Source organism: Colius striatus, chromosome 2, assembly GCF_028858725.1.
Source record: "Colius striatus isolate bColStr4 chromosome 2, bColStr4.1.hap1, whole genome shotgun sequence".
Classification (NCBI taxonomy): Eukaryota; Metazoa; Chordata; class Aves; order Coliiformes; family Coliidae; genus Colius; species Colius striatus.
In genome coordinates this window covers 42,066,255-42,086,019 of record NC_084760.1, presented here as the reverse complement: position 1 = coordinate 42,086,019, position 19,765 = coordinate 42,066,255, and the positions used below count along the sequence as shown (strand labels likewise).

Here is a 19,765-nt window from a genome sequence, read left to right as displayed (position 1 = left end):
TAAACTAGCAGCCAATCAATCCCTAAATTTTAAGAATGCAATAAAATTTGATACCAATAAATCTTTTCTTCTAACAGCCAGAAGAGATTAACAAAGTTATTTGAAATTTTATCCTCTTCTGTTCTTTCACTTGGACGATTACCTGACAATCCTGTTGAATCAGAAAGCAAAATTAGAAGAGACACAATTAAGCTTGTATATACATAGGAACAGGATATGCATTGATGCATATCCCTGGTAGGTTCTCCATTATTTATTAGCCTTGATGTATTTTTCTTCCTCTTACAATAAAAGTTATTACACCTTTGGATTGCCAAATAAAAATCCAATTGGCTGAGACATAGACCATCAATATAAAATGGCTTTGCACAGTTTCCCTCTCAACTACAGCTAGTTGACTTTTTTTCAGCTCTGACCTTCATTTGTTTCATGGGGAAAATCTTTGTCTTCTTTCTACTTGAATTTCCCATCTGTATAGTGATTCATTTTTTTCCCCTAATTTGGAAAATGGAAAAGATAAACAATCATAGAATATGGTTATTTTAACATAAACAATGTTAAAAATATCCAAGAACTAGAGATTATAACAATCATAGTTACTGAGTGTTGTGAGGTTGCTACGAACAATATCTTGGGACTATATTGAAGTTGATATACTAGCACGAGGACGTGTGTTACAAGTGTTCCTTATTAATATCTCTACATATGCATATATGCTTGCACATATGTTACAGCACAAAGCTGTCTGCATTCAGATATACCAGTGTATGGTGATGCCCTCAGAAGAAGCACTGCTCACAAGACTTTCTATTTGACAATGAATTCTTTATTGAAATGTAGAATCTCTCTCTCCTTTTCTTGGTCCTGCACTCGTCTTCACAGTGACACCAATGGCCATGTTCCAGTTGTTTCATCATTACTCATCTACTTTCTCTGGCCTCACCTAAGATTCAGTTTGGGAGCAACACATCTGCTGACTCTCACTCCATTTGCTACTTCTTGATGGCTTTCCTGTCATCAGCACTTAATGTCCTTTAAAGCTACATCCCAATCTCATTCTCCATACCAAATCTTCTGCAAGCTCCAATGCACCAGCCACAGTTTCTCTTTCAAACTCCTATGCCTCTTATTTCAATTACTCTCATTTTCTTGCTATTGAATATTTGGAAAGAGGATGATGAGATCCTCTTCTAAAGTCCTTCTACAGCAAGTTTGTTTTCATATTTCTTTATTCCACTTCATTAAACAAGTCTTTGCTAAATCTCAGGCTTCCTATTGCTTGTTTTCAATCTCGGTACTCCTAGGTTTTGCTCCTAAATCTCTTGTCCTAAATCTCTGGCCTTTTTTTACAACTCTGAATCATCTCAGTAGGTGCATAATATTCTGTCTATTTAGTTTTCAGTTTTTCTTTGCTCTCTATTACTTTAACCCTCTGTGTACTGATGTCCTCAGTATATATTCTCTTTTAAAGAAAACACATCTCAATCCAGCCTGACTCTCCAAATCTTTTCCCACTTCCTTCTCCCTCTTCATCTGTAGAAAAACATAGAACATGCAGTTTTCAGCTAATGCAGAGACTTTCATCCTACTAACTCTATCTTGGATCAGCTCCAACTTGATTTTTCATAAATCCCCTCCCTTAAAATTGTTCATATATGGGACGGTATGTGCCTCTTCCTGGCCAGAAACCTGGGCATCTCATAAGACTTTATTTTCCCTGACTTCTCTGATGCTTTTGACACTGTGATCATCTCCTTTTCCCATAGATGTCTAAATCTGACCTGGTCACCCATGGCATCATTTATAATTACCAGACAGAAATGACCATTCAGCTGCCAGACTTCTTTCATTCTGAAAATAAATGCCTAAGAGACATCAAATAAGCAACATTACCCTCTACTCGCTCCGATTATTTCTCCAATAAGCACACTATGACTGGTTCACAGGAATGTAACTATTGATAAGCAATATCATAGCATGCACTGAGTACAGAGAAAAGTGCAATGCCTTTATCCAAGATACGAGAAAATAGACAGTCTAAATTGGCAGATTATATGTTGCAATTTAAAGGAGGAGTGTATGAAAACAGAGCTACCTGAGTTTGGGAATATTTATGTAAATCATAGATAAAACTACTGCATGGACTCCACTGTACTTAATAGCTCTGCTGAAAATAATTCAACTGAACCAGAATGACAATAATGCATATATGTTTTTGAAAGCATTATGTCTTTATCAATTGGTACAGGGCTCCTGACATGTTTTCTCAAATTCATTTACTTTATGACTCCCTCTGACCAAGCCACTAACTCCATCACCTCATGTAAAACAGTCTCAGACCAGCTGCATTGCTCTTTAAACAGGAATTATCTTTGTAACACAAGAATCTACAGATTGTTCAAGTAATGGGTCTGGAAGGAGAGACATATCTCTGGAGCAAAAGCTTCAGCCTAGGCAGTAGAATTAAACTTCGATATCTGGCTAATACAGTTGACCACAGTTTATGGGAAGAGAAGGTTCATACACTCACATTCTGACTCATTTGAAAATTAGGTAAGAACCAAGGGCTTCCTGAAGAGGAGATCACCACCATCTAAGTGGGTATTCAGTGAATTGTCATTGCTGTTTGGTTTCTTAAATTATCTTAAATTATGGAAGATCTCCAGATAATTTACAGGAAAATCATATGTATAAGAGAAAGTACATTTTACTCTGGCAGTTGTCATCTTTGTCAGCAATAGGTTGTAGTCTATATTTGGATTGCTCTGTTTAATTGCAAGTCTAAGATAAAGACTGTTTGTGCTAGTTTTTGTGTGTAAGTTATTTTCTGTCCACTCAAGGACTGTGCTGCCATCAACACTCCTATCAGGTAGAACTCGTGACTTGAAGATACTAGAATGGAAATAAAAATTGTTGACATCTCCCACAATAAAATAAATATTGATCTAAAAGTTTCTGCTATTATCACTGTTTTTGTTGGTTAGTGACACTTACAGATACAAAATAGCTGTATTTGCCAAAACTAAAGCACTTAAAATTTAAGAAAACAAATTTTGCAGCACTTTAAGAAATAAAATAGCTTTACCAGGTCTTCCAGTAGCGATGTACTATTTGTATTTCTAAAGCAAAATGATTTTTAATGATGGTAACACTTTTGCCTTCAGTTATTGTTCTCTTTTGCAAAAGAATAGAAATGTTGACAAAGGTGGATGGAGAACTTTGGTATCAACAGTTATCTATTAATAACAAAGTGAAGTATTAGAAACTCAAGACTTCTGAACACTAGGTGTCAGTGTAAGAAATGGAAAAATATCAAAAACCTGTTGTTTCCAATCAGGTGGATTAGCTAAAAAACCAGAACCAGCTGTGACCACATTTCCCTGTAACTGCATAACACTGTTAACAAGCCAATCTTCCTTAAAAAAAAAAAAAAAAAAAAAAAATCTGAAACTATCAGGTTTGCTCAAAATCAGATAAGGTGATGTAAAAACTACAACGAATTTGCTCTGTTAAACACTCTGAGATGACCTTTAAGTTTTATGAGTTACACTTAACAACCATGCAGAATTTTACACTACTATTTCTTTGCCACAGATATCCATAAAACAGTTTGCAAATTTCACAAATGTTTACAGTTTTGTTTGACAAAAATCAATAGAAAGTGAAATATCAGACTAATACAACTAATAGCAAAATTCAGAGTGGTGAGATGTGTCTCAGTTCACTTAAGAAGCACAGATTTTAAATGGATGGACAGAATGTTAAATAAAAGCTCGGGGGCATGAAGACTGACACCCTAGAAATGCACATTTATCCCCTCTGACACAAAAGATGATTTGGCATCACTACCTCAGGTACAGAAAAATATGTTTGTCTTTATGTTCGTTCAGGTGAATCCACTCAGCATTTCAAATGAAAAGCAGATAGAATGTCACCATCTACCAGACACTGACAGTTAACATATTCGGACAATTATTTGAAACAAAGCAAGCATGACTATAAAAATAATAATTAGAAGCTCATTGTTTTTGATTCTGGAACTGATATAAAGAAATATACAGATGCTTCTGAAAGTTAACTGTCTTCCTAATCAAATATCTGTGTTTGTGATATCAAATATCATTGATAATTTTCAGTTTTTCATTTAATTTACTAATTGCTTCCAGAATCAGACTACTGATATTGATTTTACACACATGTTTATGTACTTACAATACTAAATTTAAATCTTACAAACAAGTTAAAGAAAGAATGAAGCCCTGAATATCAGTTTTCTGTTTGACTTCTGAAGCTCAGGATGTAATTATGATTTTTCACAGATGGAAATACTGCTCCCTCATTTTGTTCCAGCTAAATTCTTTGAGACATTTTTTAGGCTTTGTCAAAAATATTCTTGATAGAAGCTTGTTCAGCTATAAACACTTTCAATAAAGGAGGAGTAAAATCATTGACAAAATATTGATTTACCAGTGTGCATCATATTGTGCAATAAAAATCTAGTGATTGGTCTTCAACTTCTTAACTTTTTCATTTGTCCTTTTCTAAAGAGCTAGCTGCCTAGAATTTCTTAGAGCTCCAGCAAAACAGTAAGTGACATCAATATAAGTTGCCAACATACCCTGGACACAGTGCATCTGTACACTGTATGTCTTAGCTCACCACAGCCTATCCAAGATTTCAATAGCTATCAATCTATGCTATTATCCCCAACAGTATGTAAACTTCAATAGAGGATGTATTTGTATTTTGGAAACTCAGGCCAGTATCAGCTTATCAGTTGCTTCATAAAAGGTCCAAAAAAGCCAAGGTAAATGAGAAAACAGCTATTTAAGAATGACACAGATTCCATATTCCTCATCTGTGAATTATCATACATACTTAATACCTCTTGCTCTACAGCCTAAACAGAAGTCTGATGTGTTAAGGGTGGCAAAAAAGACCTGTAAGTACTGATACATCTATATGCATACATGTACAACACATCTGCACTACCTCTATTTTATATGCACTACAAGGCGATCTTTAACCATTCATTCCATTGCTTGTTCCATTCAATCTAGTCAACAGTTGGGATGTTTTTCTTCACTATTGGACACATTGTTACAATTATGTGGGCATAATTATTAATTTCCTTCTATTTGTTTTTCTTTGGATTTTTAATAACAATATCTTAGTCTTTCCACTTTTTAGATCAGTAAGATCAATCACCACTGGATGCTAAGCAGCATCTCTGCATGACCAGGCAAAAAGCAGCAGCTCAGTCTCATAGCACTTGTTGAGTCTGCAGAAAGATCCATGGGAAAGAAAACATCTGACCATGTCAGTTATCAAGTTTCTCATTTTAAGACAAAGTACAGAAAGAGGTCAGAATCCCTAATTGTGACTCCTGAACCACCTCCTGAAAGTAGACTCTGTGCTTTACAACAAATATGCTTGAATACGGTGAAGAAAGACAGTTACTGTTAGAGAACGCAGGACACTATTTTTTATATAAATTACCAACAAAGAAAAGGCAAGACTTCATCAAAAGTCAGAAAAAATACTTCATCGTTTCAAATTTTAGTTTTCAATAAAACGTTTCTTTAAAAGATATTTTTAATACTCCAGGAGATTAAAGATGAACCTGCTGTCCAGTTGCACAAGTAAACTAAAGAAACATTAGAAAAGAAAAAAAAGAATATTTTTAACACAAAAGAGAAAACACTGTCTTGTGTCTGATGTGGCCTTTTCTCAACCAGTGTTGTCTTCACTTTCAAATGACAGACATACTGTCACTGAAATCCTTTGGTACAACAGTAATAGCATCTCTATAGAACAGCAGGGAATTCTATGAATGGTAAAACCTGCTCTACATTACTCATCAAATTTAACAAAAATGGTGGGTTTTTTTTAAAAAAACAGCCCTTCTTTTTAAAGTTACACAGGAATCTTTAAAAAATTAAACAATAAAAACAATTTTGAGAAAAGCAAACCTCAACATTAATGTCAAAGATGCTACTTCCATTAAAAAAAGCAAAACCAAACAAGTTACTTCTACCAATACAATAGATAAGATTGACCACATTTAAATGACGTAAACGCACAAGCAACAATTAACAACTGCTTGCTAAAGTTCGTTCTCTTCTTTTCCATCCCACATGGGAGATGCTAACAAAGGTACACTGCTGGTACTCAGGGAATTTTTTTATATTACAGACTTATTTTCCAGTTTGGTTTCTTCCAGGGCAGGTGTGCCAAGAGTTTGCTGGAAGTGCATGTGTGTTGCTTAATTTACTCTACAGTAGGAACAAAATGAATCGTCAAAAGATTTTTCCCAGATGGTTTTTGTGAACTCCTTATCCCATTCATGTAAACACACAGTGTGTTCCGGTTTGCCGAGTTGTATATACACCCTATGACTTAGCACAAAGTCTGAATGTTTAGTTAGCCGGAAGATTGTTTCCATCCTGTGATTCATTAGGTCCCCATGGTACCCTCAACTTCCTTTATTTTGTACAATCACAAATTATATTAGTTTGTCTTATTTTGATAACCCCTCTAATTAATGTCCTGCACAGGAAGCTTTATTACTGTTTTCAAACAGACTCATGAAGCAAGGACTTTTACCATTACTAGGGTGGCATAGTGACACTTGCGTATAACTTTGGGATCAAGAGGGAACAGTGCTTCACATTGTTTGTTTCGATTTATCAGTGGGCAATTTCTGTTAATGAATGAGCTAGTTTCAATTCTGTCTTTTTTAAAGGAATGTCAGCAATTCTAACATTACATGTATACAGGTTACAAGCCTAATAGTTCAAAAGTGCAGTAAACAAACCTGGGACTACATGATTTCAGAACACCAGACAGTTAACATACATTAAAAAGACTCGTCCAAGTTATGTATGAATAAGTGTCAGGAGCAGGCTGTAAAGAACCAAGAAAGCTCTATCCCTGTTTCTTTTTAAAAGCTCATTTTTCCTACTCCCCTCTCCATTGTTGTTGTTCATGAAGTTCATACCAATTACAATCAAATACTTCATAGAACCATAGAATGGTAGGGGTTAGAAGGGACCTTAAAGAGATCACCTAGTCCAATCACCCTACAGAAGCAGGTCCACCAGATCAGGTCACACAGGAACGCTTTCAGGTGGGTTTGAAGACCTCCAGAGAAGGATACTCCACAACCTCCCTGGGCAGCCTGTGCCAGAGCTCTATCTCCCTCACAGTATAATAGATTTTTCTTGTGTTTAAATGGAATATTTTGTGTTACCCCTTGTCCTGTCACTAGAAACAACACAAAAAAGTGTTGCCCCAACCTCCTGACATCCACTGACATCCTTTCATATCAGTAAACTTATCCTTATGCTTGCCTCTCTATTTTCACCATACCAAGTTGTGGCAAATAAATACCCAATTTTTACTTAAGTCCCTCCTATAAAAACTAATTTACCCCAGAGGATGGATTTACCATTGACTTAGTCAGGACATGGCATATGCTGAATCTCTGTATCTCACTGTCAGTGTTAATTTTCAATAATTAACAGGCTAGACAAAAAATAAAATTATCTATGTTTATACTCAAAGTGTTCATATATGTATATACGGAACACAAGACCCAAATAATACTTCTACAAAAGCATCAAAACTGTAGTGTTAACATGTATTAGGCAGCAGCACAAGTTGCATAAAATGAAATTCTTCCATAGGAAGATAAAAATGATTAAAAAAAATCCCAACAGATAACATATGTAAAACAATTTTCGGCAACTGAAGTTCCTTTAAGTTGACTGCATTCTAAAAAAGCAAGTTGAGTGTGTTTGACTTAAATCATTTGACACCAATTGAAGAGATCAGAGTCCATCTTCTAGTACACACACAGCTGACAGGGAGTAAACCACAACTCTGTTAACATGAATTTTATCACTCATGACAGCCTCCAAGATGACTTATCACACTTCACCAAGAATTCTAGTGGAGAAAACATTTACAGGATGTAGGCCAAGGCTGTTGTGACGTGCTGTGGCCTTACCTCTGAGCAGTGGATCCATGCAGGCATATAAAGTTACTTACCAGTATGGAAGGACTTTTGAGCTCTCCTGTTTACAAGTGCATCTCTATTTTTGATGCGTATATGTGTCATTTTTCATATTGCCTCGTTGAACTCTGTGTTACTGCTAAAATGTCTTTTACTTTGGAAAAACAAATCTAACCTCTTCCTAGAAACAATCTGATATCTCAGAAACAAAACTTAAAGGACCAAAGTTCAAATATAATACTAAATTGAACAACCAAATTTGGTGAAAGCAGGCATCAGTACTTCTACTACCATCCTCTGCATGCCTAGAGAGTAAACTGCTGGTAGTTCATTCTGATAATAAACACCCAGTTGACACATTCCCAGCACAGAGAATGTAATACCTTAACAGTCTTTTTGATTTAAGTAGAGCATCATAATTTTACGGTCTACTAGCCTTTGGACATAATATCTGAAGCATAAACATGAAGCCATGGCTCTACTAAGAAAAGGTACTAAGAGATCTCTAGTTTTTCATATTAGCCTTATAATACTGCAGTTTCCTATGATTCAGACCAGCATAGCAGAAATTCTGGCCAGAGATGATTTTTACACTTTCTCAAATATTACATGAAACAATTTCCAGATGATTTTACATCTGTGTATGTGCAAGATTCGAGCTATTTTATGTCAAACCTCTTAATCACAATTTAATTACCAAGAAAAACACCCATTCCATTTCTCTTAATTACAGCTTCTTTTTTTGTGACAAAAAATTACAGAATGGTAGGGGCTGGAAGGGACCCTTAGCGATTATCTAGTCCAACGACTCCACAACCCCTCTGGGCAGCCTATTCAACTGCTCCATCACCCTCACAGTAAAATATTTTTTTCTTATATTTAAGTGGAACTTCTTGTGTTCCAGCTTTATCCCATTACCCCTTGTCCTGGTGCTAGCTATCATAGAAAAAAGGGATGTCCCAACCTCTTGTTAACAGTGAACTTGATTTAAAATTAAAACTTAAATTCATTGTGTTCTTCAAATACATTATGTTTGAACACAAAATGTACAGAACTTTCTCATTCTAGGGTATGATTTTTTGTTTTTTTATTGTTTGATATGCATTAAAAAAAACCCCAAAACTATTGTAACCACAATACTTGCAAAAAAAATGCCAAACTCATGTGAGTATTCTGACACAAAATTGGATGGAACTTCTCTGTCAACTTTTATGCCTATCTCCTAGGTATTCAAACCTCATCAAACCACCAAAGGACCCATTTATTAGTCCACTGAGGAAAGAAACTCCTTAAGACATTCATCTCATCTAACTCGGAAACTAATTTTAGTATGATGTGTATCATTCTCTGAGTACACTTATTTCTTTCCACACATTGCTATACACTTTTAGAACAATTTACTTAATGTAAAGCAGAGTACATATCGTTTAAAACTCGCACAAAAAACCAAACATAAATTGTGACGCAGACTTTAAAAAGTCTGCTTTCAAGAATTCAACTTGTTACTGCAGTCATCTGCTATAGCAGCCGTACCTCATGAAGTATATAGTGGTTTGAAGCACTGACCATATAAATCTGTCTAAACCAGACCCTGATTTAATAGAGTTCAGATCAGCTTTGAAAATAGGAAGCTGGAACTATAAACCTGCGAGATATCAAAAGTCAACCAATCAAAGGCAATCACTTTGGCAACTTATTTTTTAATTCAGTAGCTCAAATCTGGACTTAATCAAAAAGTACAAGCTCTTCTTACAAATGTTTACCATGAAAGATGTATGCAATGTGCCAGCTTTATTGTAGGCATAAAAGAAATTTCTACAGTTTAGCCTTATACATGTATTACACATGGCAAAATGAGCATGAATTTTGAGAAGAAATCATTAAGCTACATAACAAGAACTGTGCAGTCCATTAACATGAGTAATACGACAAAATCCAGGTAGCAAGCAATAAATTTACATCTGCAGTCAGTTTCAATTATAAAACCAGACCTTTTCTAGTACTGGATATATACCCACATGAACACCTACACCTGCAGTGAAAATTTAGTTTAACTACATAGTAACAGCTCAATAAGGATGTGCAGTTATTAAGGATGACAAATGTGCAAAAATCCCTATCAGAAATCTGAAGCATTGAAAAAGCTCCTGATTAAAGAGTTCCGGCATGTGAGTGTCAAAGGTCAAAACAATGAGCTATTAAAGATACTTTCACTTCCTCAGAAATAAAGTGCTGTCTTGGGCTTGGAGGGGAAAGGTTAGAAAAGCTGTTTATCTGCCACTCTGTTCCCATTCTTCCTTCTGTCAGGAAATAGTACATGCTCCTACACCCCACGCAGGGTTAACTCTGGGTCACGGTCATTCCCCAAGTAAGCACCCAGCCTTGATTTAAGTGCAAAAGACCACATGGCCGCAGGTGGCATTTGCTCAAAATGCACGTTTTTCTGTAAAGCTCAGCTCAGTGAAACCTCAGAGGGTCGTAAAAGCACAGACTCTTCACCACATTATTGCTAAAGGAAGAGTGAAGCCACAGCCATAGGTTTGCATACGTTAAGGGGGTCATTGACAAAAAGAAATAATTAATTTTGTACTAGGGAAGAGACTGCCCCACCCAAGGACTCACAGGAGAGTCCAAGAGAAGCACAACGTGCAAAGAAACTCCAGCACAAAGACATCACGAGACTGCAGAGACAGGGATACGCTGTCAAGGCTTTTGGAGGCAGAAGCAGAAACTACCTAAAGTTGGAAAAACCCCAAAGCATTTCCTGAGACCTGGGAAGCCACCAAACAATTGCTGGATTATGTGCAAAGCTGAAGGAAAGCATCCATCTGCAGGCAAACTGGGCAGGGGGAGGTTTGTTTACAGTATATTTTTATAAATATATATTTATATGTAATATACAAGCATATTTGTAAATATATATAGAAATATGCATACATACCACACATTTATATATCTACAATATGCGGTCGGAATTTTCCCAGTTTACAAAATTTTTAATTCTAGCTAATGTAGTAATAGAATCTGCCTTGAAACAAAAATCCTTCTGATCGCTACAAGGGTTCATTGTAGAGAACAGATCTAGGAACTTGCAGCTCAAAGCTCTGGCTAATCCAAGGACTCATGATATGTAAATATCAACTGTAATATCTTAGGGTTGGAAGGGACTTTGAAAGATCACAAATATGTATTAGTATCATTTATATACATTGGTTCTGTGTAATATCTGTACTCATACGTGATGGTAATTTAATTTGAAGAATTACTCTAATAAGAAGGAAAAGTTTGTTATGCTTTCCAAGCTTCAGGTGACATCTAAGAGTATAACTTCCTGTACAAAATATCAGACTGCAGATTGGTGGCACAGTATAAAACACCATTGCTGACTTCTTAAAAGGTGCTGTTGAACTTACATGACACTTTCATTGGCTTTTGATAAGGAAGAATATTACATATTTCTACATTATTTTGGATAGACATAAAAATATCAAATAGTATGAACATTAGAAAACAAATATAAAAAAAAATGCATTTACACAAATACGAGAACATAAAAAACAATCAGTGAAGTTTTCAGATGAGTAGCCAGTTTTTTTTTCTTTTAAATAACTTGAAGATTTAACAAAAATAACCCATCAGCTTTCTTTTAAGGTTAGGTGGGGTTGCAAATATAGGATATAACTATAAGCTAAATGCATGCTCTCTATCTGTAAACCTAAGAGTAGCTTACAGATTGCTGAGGCCAGAACATCATACTCACTTTCTGTGTTTCTAAAACCAGAGCAATCTGTTACTGTTAGTCATTTGATCATGAAAATGTTATGTTGTTTCAAAGAGTTTTAGAGTGAAGACAATTTTATCCATCATGTTCTTACCAAATTTATCAGCTGAGTGTGGACAATATCTTCCACCAGTATTGCAGTTTCATGGAGTGGCCTGCGAGCATCACCTAAAGAGAACCTGAAAGAAAGAGATTTACTGTCAGGTTACTGCAATGAGTTAAAAAGAAACAAATGGGTGGTCTCCAGAAAAACAATAACTAAAAAATATACACTAATAACAACGAGCTTAATATACTTGTATGTACAGGAATAGGTCACTCACTGTGGTACAAGGAACATAAGCCCAAGTAATCTGATTAAAGGAACAAAAAAGCTAGAAAAAATGTATACTAAGGTACATGGTGAGAAAAATTGAACTGAGGAAATAGGAAAATCCAGTTTGTAGAAGCACTTGAAAAAAGAGTAGGCAAAGCTTTGGCTCACACACTACTAGCAGTAATTCTGCATTTGCAGCCCCCTTTGGTTCCAAAATTAACAAGTAACTATTTTTAAGTCTACACTGCAAAATTAAATGGCAGGAGGTCACAAAGAGATGACAGTGTCCTTATAACATCAAAAACAAAAGGCAAAGCCAAACCAATAGGTGTCATCAAATGAGAAAATTGTGACAATGGGCTTTTTTCAAGGCTTCATCATCTCCAAGAAATGCCAGAAGCTGCTCTCTACGTCTGCCTTGACTGCTAGTCATTCAGTTAAAAGCTGGGATTGCTCCTTTGATCTGGGATGGGCAATGGCCATCACCAGCCTATTAAAGGAGATTGTAGATGCTGCAGAAAATCTGAATGCTAGACCTTCAGTTTGTGGCACCTCTGACCCATTGCAGAGCCTAAGCTATTTCTCATACAATGCCCCAAAAACCCTATGAAACTATTCATCTGAAATTGGGAGGGTGGGCTTCAGCTCCATATCCAGAGTACAGGGGCACTTAATTTGAGATTAAAGGGGGCTGATAGATTTACTACTTGTTGGTAGTTGCACTCTTTCAGACAAGCTGTTGAAGATCCATTGAAGGTCTTTAAGTGCCCAAAATGATTTTAGGTTGCTACCAAACTCCATCCTTCATCAGTCCAGCTCAGCAGAGAGCTTAAGCACTCCCTAAGACCTATCTTCATCTGGGAAGGTGAAATGCAGTCTAGAGGAAGGAAAAGGTCTCTTACTCTGTGCACCTTCCCTTCATCACATAAACCACAAAAAAGGTGTTGTTTATTTTAGTTGACTACTCTCTCTTCTTTGCTTCTGAAACCTACATTTTCAGTACAAATGTGGTATTCAAAGATCCTAGATATGGGTCCTGGTTTTTATACATCTATATGTATACAGAACAACACAAATTTCTCTGTGCTACACACAACTTGGAAAGAATTTCTTAATGCATCAACTATACTACTTATTCAAGAAGGATGCTATAAATAAGTAACACTTTTTTTTCCTTTTTACTTGGTCATTTGTGTACATGATAGAGGATTCAAGAGCATTAAAATCCTCCACTTTGTCTTACTTCAGTTCTTTTACTTACATAAAAAAAGAGAGGCATCTTTATTTTCGATGTTACGATGACCAGAATTGGCTCAGGGATCCTCATAGTATACATGAAATTTTGTCCTGCTACTTATGAAGTATCAGAGAAACATGCCTGTGATGGCATAAAGATGTGCTAAGAGACCTCTAGAAGAAAAGGTTCCTCTTGCCACATCATTTGCCTCATATACCCACATCCCTCTCCCTTGGTTTCCCAAAACTGTGGCAAACAAAAATCTGTCAGAGTAATGCATAAATTTCTTCAAGGAATTTGCTCAGCTGTCTTCCCACTTCACCTACATGCAGTGCAAGGCTGGCGGACAGCTATGGTCTACAGTTGCTTAGACATTTTATAAAGCTGAAACTCTCAATCCTAGTATCTGGCATTTGCCCTCCAGCATCCTAAAGCAGGCACAGTATATTTGAAATAAAATTATCTGTCAATGCAAGTCTCATTAAATCAAAATCACTCATGAAATCAAAGTTATTAACCAATCTAAGGGTTTACTGGTCACTTTACTTCCAGTCCCTCTATATCTACTATTATTATTTTTAAAATTCAAAGCTGTTCATTCCAAAATGGTCTCAATGGGGCCTAATGCTTGTTCATTGAAAATATCATTGAAAGGATATCAAAATTTTAGAAATGCTATTCCAGTCTTACATCATTATAGTGAAAGACAACTCGCTATGCTTTCTAACATTTCCTCAGGGCATTTTGGAAAAAAGTGTTCTCTCTCCTCCTAAACCAGAGTTTTTAAAATAAGAAAACGTGTACAGTAAAATATATTCATCATAAATTAAACAGCACAGGCCAAAAATAACACCACATATTCTTATTTAAAGAGTGAAATTTTATTTATAAGCAAGATTTAAATCTTCACTGGTGACTGAATATATGATTTTTTCCTTACAAAAGCATTCCTCTATCGTGCAACAAAATAGAACAGTATCTTAACTGTAAACACTAAAGAGTTATATAGTAGGGTTTTCTTGCTTTATCTAATAATGAAATTATATACAGTATTGTTCAAACAGCATTTGAAATTCTAATATGTTAAATTTCTTGGGCAACATGTGAGCATAACTTACTGTACTATACTAGTCCTAGCATGAGCAAATCATCTTCTGTGTTTGTTCCCTATCAGCTGTCTCTCTTGCTGAGACCATCAGCATCTTAAAGAGATGGGCATGTTGCTATACAACACTTCTAAAATGAGCACAATTCCAAGAAGTTTTTTTTCCTATTATGCAGGAACACACATGTACATGAATTATAATGTCAGATATTGTCTAGGACTATAAACACAGCAAACAATTAAGATTTTCATAAATATTTTACAAACTGTAAATACCTGGATTTAAGATAGGAAATAAATATTAAAATAGAAATATTTATTACTGTATTACAGTTGAATGTAAAATAATATTAAAAATATCACTAATTCAAAACAAGCGCTTATGCAGGTTAAAACCTAAATATTTCTTTTTTTAAAGTAAGGTGCATAAGTATATTAATAGGAACACTTACTTTTCTAATCACACAAGATATATAAAACCAAACAGAACTGAGTTATCACAACCACATTATGTTGTTCATTCTTACTTACTGCTCTTTTAATATGTAATTTTTTTTCTAAGACTTAAAATGCAACATAAAACAATTATGTAAGAAAGCAGTAAGCACCTGGTTACCAACATTATAATCTTGAACATAAATTTCTTTTGTTCACGGTGTTACTAAGTATTCCATATATAGAATTAAAGGAGTTTGGTTTTCTGTTCTGAAGACAACAAAGTGCAAGAGCAAAACTCTGTTTTGGAGGCAGAATGCTGCCTCCACGTTGCAATGCCCTCCCTGTCTGTGTTCAGCAGTCTCTCTCACAACTATCAGCTCCCTAAACAGCACAAGAAGCAGAAGAGATGCAATCAAGCTGCAGCAGATTGATCTGAGAGAAGATAGCTATCAAATCTTTTTGCTCCATTCTGATGCAATAAATACTTCAAGGTTGATGTCAAAACATGGAGAGACAAAATCCACTGCAACACTTGATTACACAGAAAATCAAGTTCCAGATGCACCTACTTTCTTCCTCCCTCACTCTTTCTACCTTCAAAACCTATTTTTATCTCATTTTTCCTTCACTGTTTTCCCACGTAAGTACTGCCAACTTCTTTCCCACACACAGAAAACTAGATACTGGCACAGTGGTTTCAGCGAAAAGTAAAACCCACCACACCTACCTACAGCCGCTTATTTTTTCATGGCTAAGAATATGAGATTTTTTTTAGACACAAAAAAAAGAGTAAAGCTTTGATACTTGTTAATTGTATTTATGTAACATTTGATATGTTTCTGGATTCTAACATGCTCGTAGGATAATATTAAGATACTAAACGCAATCTATTTTTTACCTCTTTCTGCTACTAGAAGTAATGATTACAAATGCGCAAGCAGTTAAAGTAATAAGCTCCTCCAGTTTTAGTTCACTTTTGACACTGTAGTTTTACACAGAAGAACAAACATTAAACTGAATAGTTGAGGGCCTCAGATTTTTGCCAAGTTGCACAATACGAGGTAGGTTAAGGACCCAAAGAAAACCCTGAAAAAAAGAAAGGAAGTCAAAATTTGGTGCCCTTCCTTCTGGGAACCAAAATTGAACGTGATGGTATAACTTATGAATTTCATTTCACATATGCTTTGCTTTTAACGGTTCATTGCAGCCTTTTAAAGAACCTTCCGTCCACTAGAAGTATAAATAAGTCTTCCTGTGAAACATAAAAATTCCGTTGAAAATAGAAAAGAGCAGTTTCCCCACAGGTAAATACCGAAGAGGAAATATATCAAAATATAACATTAGCAGTGCATCCAAACAGTAAAATGATATGGAAGACTCTCCTGATAATAGAACCATCTACCCATTATACATGTCATACAATAACAAAGCCTTCTTAGAAGATCAAATTTCAAAGGTTAGCCTGTTTTAAGGAAACATTTTTACAAGAGGATGATCAGCTTACCCAGATTTTCACAGGAGGATTTAAATAGAAGCACGAAGAAAGGAAAGACTGCTGCAGCTCTTTTATTGTTTACATTTTAGCTTTTATTTCTAATTTATTTAAGTTCCTGTAATGATGTTTCCAGGCTCATCAAAAGGATAAATGTGCAAGCCACTAAATGCCTACATGAAAGATCATGCTTACTACTTGTATAAAGATGCATGCACATACTTGGCACATGCTAAGGCATGACAGCTACTCATGGTGCAGAGACCTAAATTTATAAGAACCTCAAAATCTTGGGCAGCTACAGAAATTGATAAGGAACTTTCTTTGCACCATTTCTTGGGGTTTTAAATGCCTGCAAAAGGTACTGAGCCAGGCACAGCACAGGCTTGCTTCAAAAAAACCTGATGCAGAGCTCTCCAGGTGGCCAGACCACCAGGAGAGTAGACTGTGGAGACAGAAAGTTGCTGCAACCTCCCATCCTCCACAGCCTTGAAAAGCTATCCTGGCCAGAAAGGAAGTATAACCAGGGTGGCTGGGAGTGCACTAAGCTAGAATAAATAGTTTCCCTTACTGGGGCTTCTATTGAGTTCATATGATAACAAAGCTGCCCCAACTCATGTGGAATTTACCACCTTGAGTAAATTTGATGGATCAAGCCTAGGAAAAGTATAAAAGCAGTGAGGTGGGAAATACATGTTTTTTTTTTTTCTTTTTTAGAAATCCCTTTTTCTGTTTCTACACGAAGGATTTCCCACAGTCTAGATGGGACCTCCAGATCTGAGGCTTTTTTAAACACCTGAAGATCTTACATAGGGTAAGCAGATACTTTGCCACAGAGGTATTTATTTGATCCAGCCTGTAATTGGGTTGGGACTGTGGGTCACAGGGGTCCACATGTCTGCAGTAGCAGCAACAGGAGAGATCTGAGTGAATGGAAATTGAGTATATGGGAGTATAGCCCATAAGTAGGATAAAAGGTTTCGGATCCACATACCAAAGGGGTCATAAATCTGTCCTGGATATCAGAGAGACCAGAAGGTCTGTGAATCAGCTACTGGAGGGACCAGGAGGTCCACACTAGCTGATGGAGAGACAGTGGGGCCTGGGGCTTGAGAGACCTGTTTGTGTGTTTGTCTCTGCACATGAGGAAATGAGGCTCTCCAGTAGTGAATGACAGGGCTTGCGGCTAAGGACTTGGCAATTCCTAACTTAGTACATACGTTGAAGTATCAGACACAGAATAGGTGTGACTGTGGAAGTGAGTATTCACACATTGAGAAACATACAGAAAAATAATACTGAGGAGATTCAAAAGAAATCAAAGGAGCTTGGAAGGTGTTCAGCCAAGATGTAACAGGGACCTAGAGACAAGACTCAACTCACACGTAGTTAACTGCTTGTTGACATCTGAACCTGGGTGTGTGTATCAGAAAGCTAATTCACATCCTGAATTTTTATCTGACTAGACTACCAGAACACAATAAAGGTATAAGTGTTTACCACATACAGAATCAACTAATTCACTGTTACAAATCTAAAACCATAAAATCACAGAGGACAAATCAACTACTAGGTATATTTGGCCTGGATAATATCTGGGCTTACGTCTCCTCAGTATTGTAAGAATACACAATAAATTTATGTTAGCTGTTCGGCAAGAATGCATTTGGAATACATAGTATATTAATTCTCAGAGATGCTTCCACACTGTAAGCAAATGTTCTCCTAAATACATGAATTATTAGAGACCTGATAGCCAGATGATGTCAAAGAAAAACAGTTTTACAGTACGGAGCACATGAACATCCAGAAAACTTCCAGCAACTCAAATATCAGAAGGACAGTCACTGCAAATAACTAAAAATTAATAAACATAAACTGGCAGTAATTCAGCTTGGTGCTGTAAGAATATGACTATGAAGACAAAGAAAAAATACAGAGATCTGGTCCCTTAGATGACAGAAAATTGGGAGATTACGGGTTTTCCTTCTGATGAGCATCAGAATGACCCTACCATTGGAGAGGACGTCCTAGAGGAAATAAGGTAAGGATAGTATCTTTGTCAAAGTCTCAAAAGCTAAAGCTAGCTCTTAACATTTTGCTTGCCACAGCTGTTGCTGAACAAGTTAGGCAAAAGTAGAATATGAGATGACTGAGCCAAACCAGAAAATTTTTGACAGACACGCGGATGGACATACTGCACAGAGAGTAGAAGAGGAAAGGAAGAACAAAATCCAGGAAGAAGAAATTGCCCTAAGTAAAAGGTTGGTTGCAATAGAGAAATGGGTAAACAATGAGGCCTCAAAATAATTCCTATTTTATGTTAAGATACATTATATTAGAGAAAGATGATATGATAGATTGTTGGTTTGTAGACATTGTTTTCTAATACTGCCAGTGAACTTAGTAAAGAGATATTAATTTAGAAGTTAAATAATCTTGTCTTGCTTATTGCCTTAGCTTAATGAAAAAAGGAACAATTTAAAGCATTAAGTTATGTTAACTAAATAGCATGTTCTACCAGCTCTACCTGAAAAAGCACTAGAATTTTTATTGCTATTTTTATGTTTATCTGCTCATCATGTAACTTCCATCAAAGCTCATTTAAAAAGAAATGCAATTACAATCAGATTTCAGGGTTAATATATTTATCTGTTTGGATTAATGAAACCAAGTTTACATAGACTTCCTATGTCACATTGAACATGGTTCTTTACAAGGATTTAGTGCAAGTATGAGAGAGATAAAGTCAAACTGCAAGCTGCAGCAGTATTAGATTTTTCTTTAAAGTTTAGAAAAAACATGTTTAAGTTACAATAAAAACAAGCATTTAAAACCTACAGCAATTTTAATACATAAATTACAAAAATTAGGGTTATTTTCCAATATTTTTCTGCCAAGATCTTCAGTGGTTAACTTTGGAAGAAAATACTAGCATTTTGCAAGAAAGTAATTCTTGCAGATTCAGATTGTCGTGTGCTGTTTGGTACATCAGTAATCACTCGATAGTGGTTTTAAAAAGCTTGTGGGGCAACTTCTAAATAATCTACTTGCACTTTACCCACTGAGAAGATCACCCACTCTGGACAAGACCAAGGGAAACAAACTGCACGGCATGTACTGAAACATGTTTGGGAAAACTAGACCAAGTATTCAGGAAAATTAAACCAAGTAGTCATTTGTTCTATCAGGAGAAAGGGATTAAATGAGAGAGCTAATTTCTCCATGACTTTTGATTTCTTGGGAGCATTTACCATCATCCTAATGGAATCTGCTCTCAGCACTGAGGGAAGTTGTCCTAAATGCAAAGAGGAAACCAGAAATGCTGATTTAAGCGATACAACAGACTCCAGCTTCTGCAGTCCAATTGCTCTTTAAT

The 19,765-nt window shown here is 35.9% G+C and overlaps 1 protein-coding gene across 6 annotated transcripts in view; it reads right to left on the bottom strand.

Moving 5' to 3' along the window:
* The window catches only part of SUPT3H (SPT3 homolog, SAGA and STAGA complex component), a 268,407-nt gene that overhangs the window by 117,809 nt on the left and 130,833 nt on the right, over positions 1-19,765 (bottom strand). For all 6 annotated transcript variants that reach the window (XM_061989512.1, XM_061989511.1, XM_061989509.1 and 3 more), the window contains exon 3: positions 11,893-11,977. In XM_061989512.1, coding sequence (XP_061845496.1) covers positions 11,893-11,977 — 85 coding nt within the window. The remainder of the gene's footprint in view (positions 1-11,892; positions 11,978-19,765) is intronic.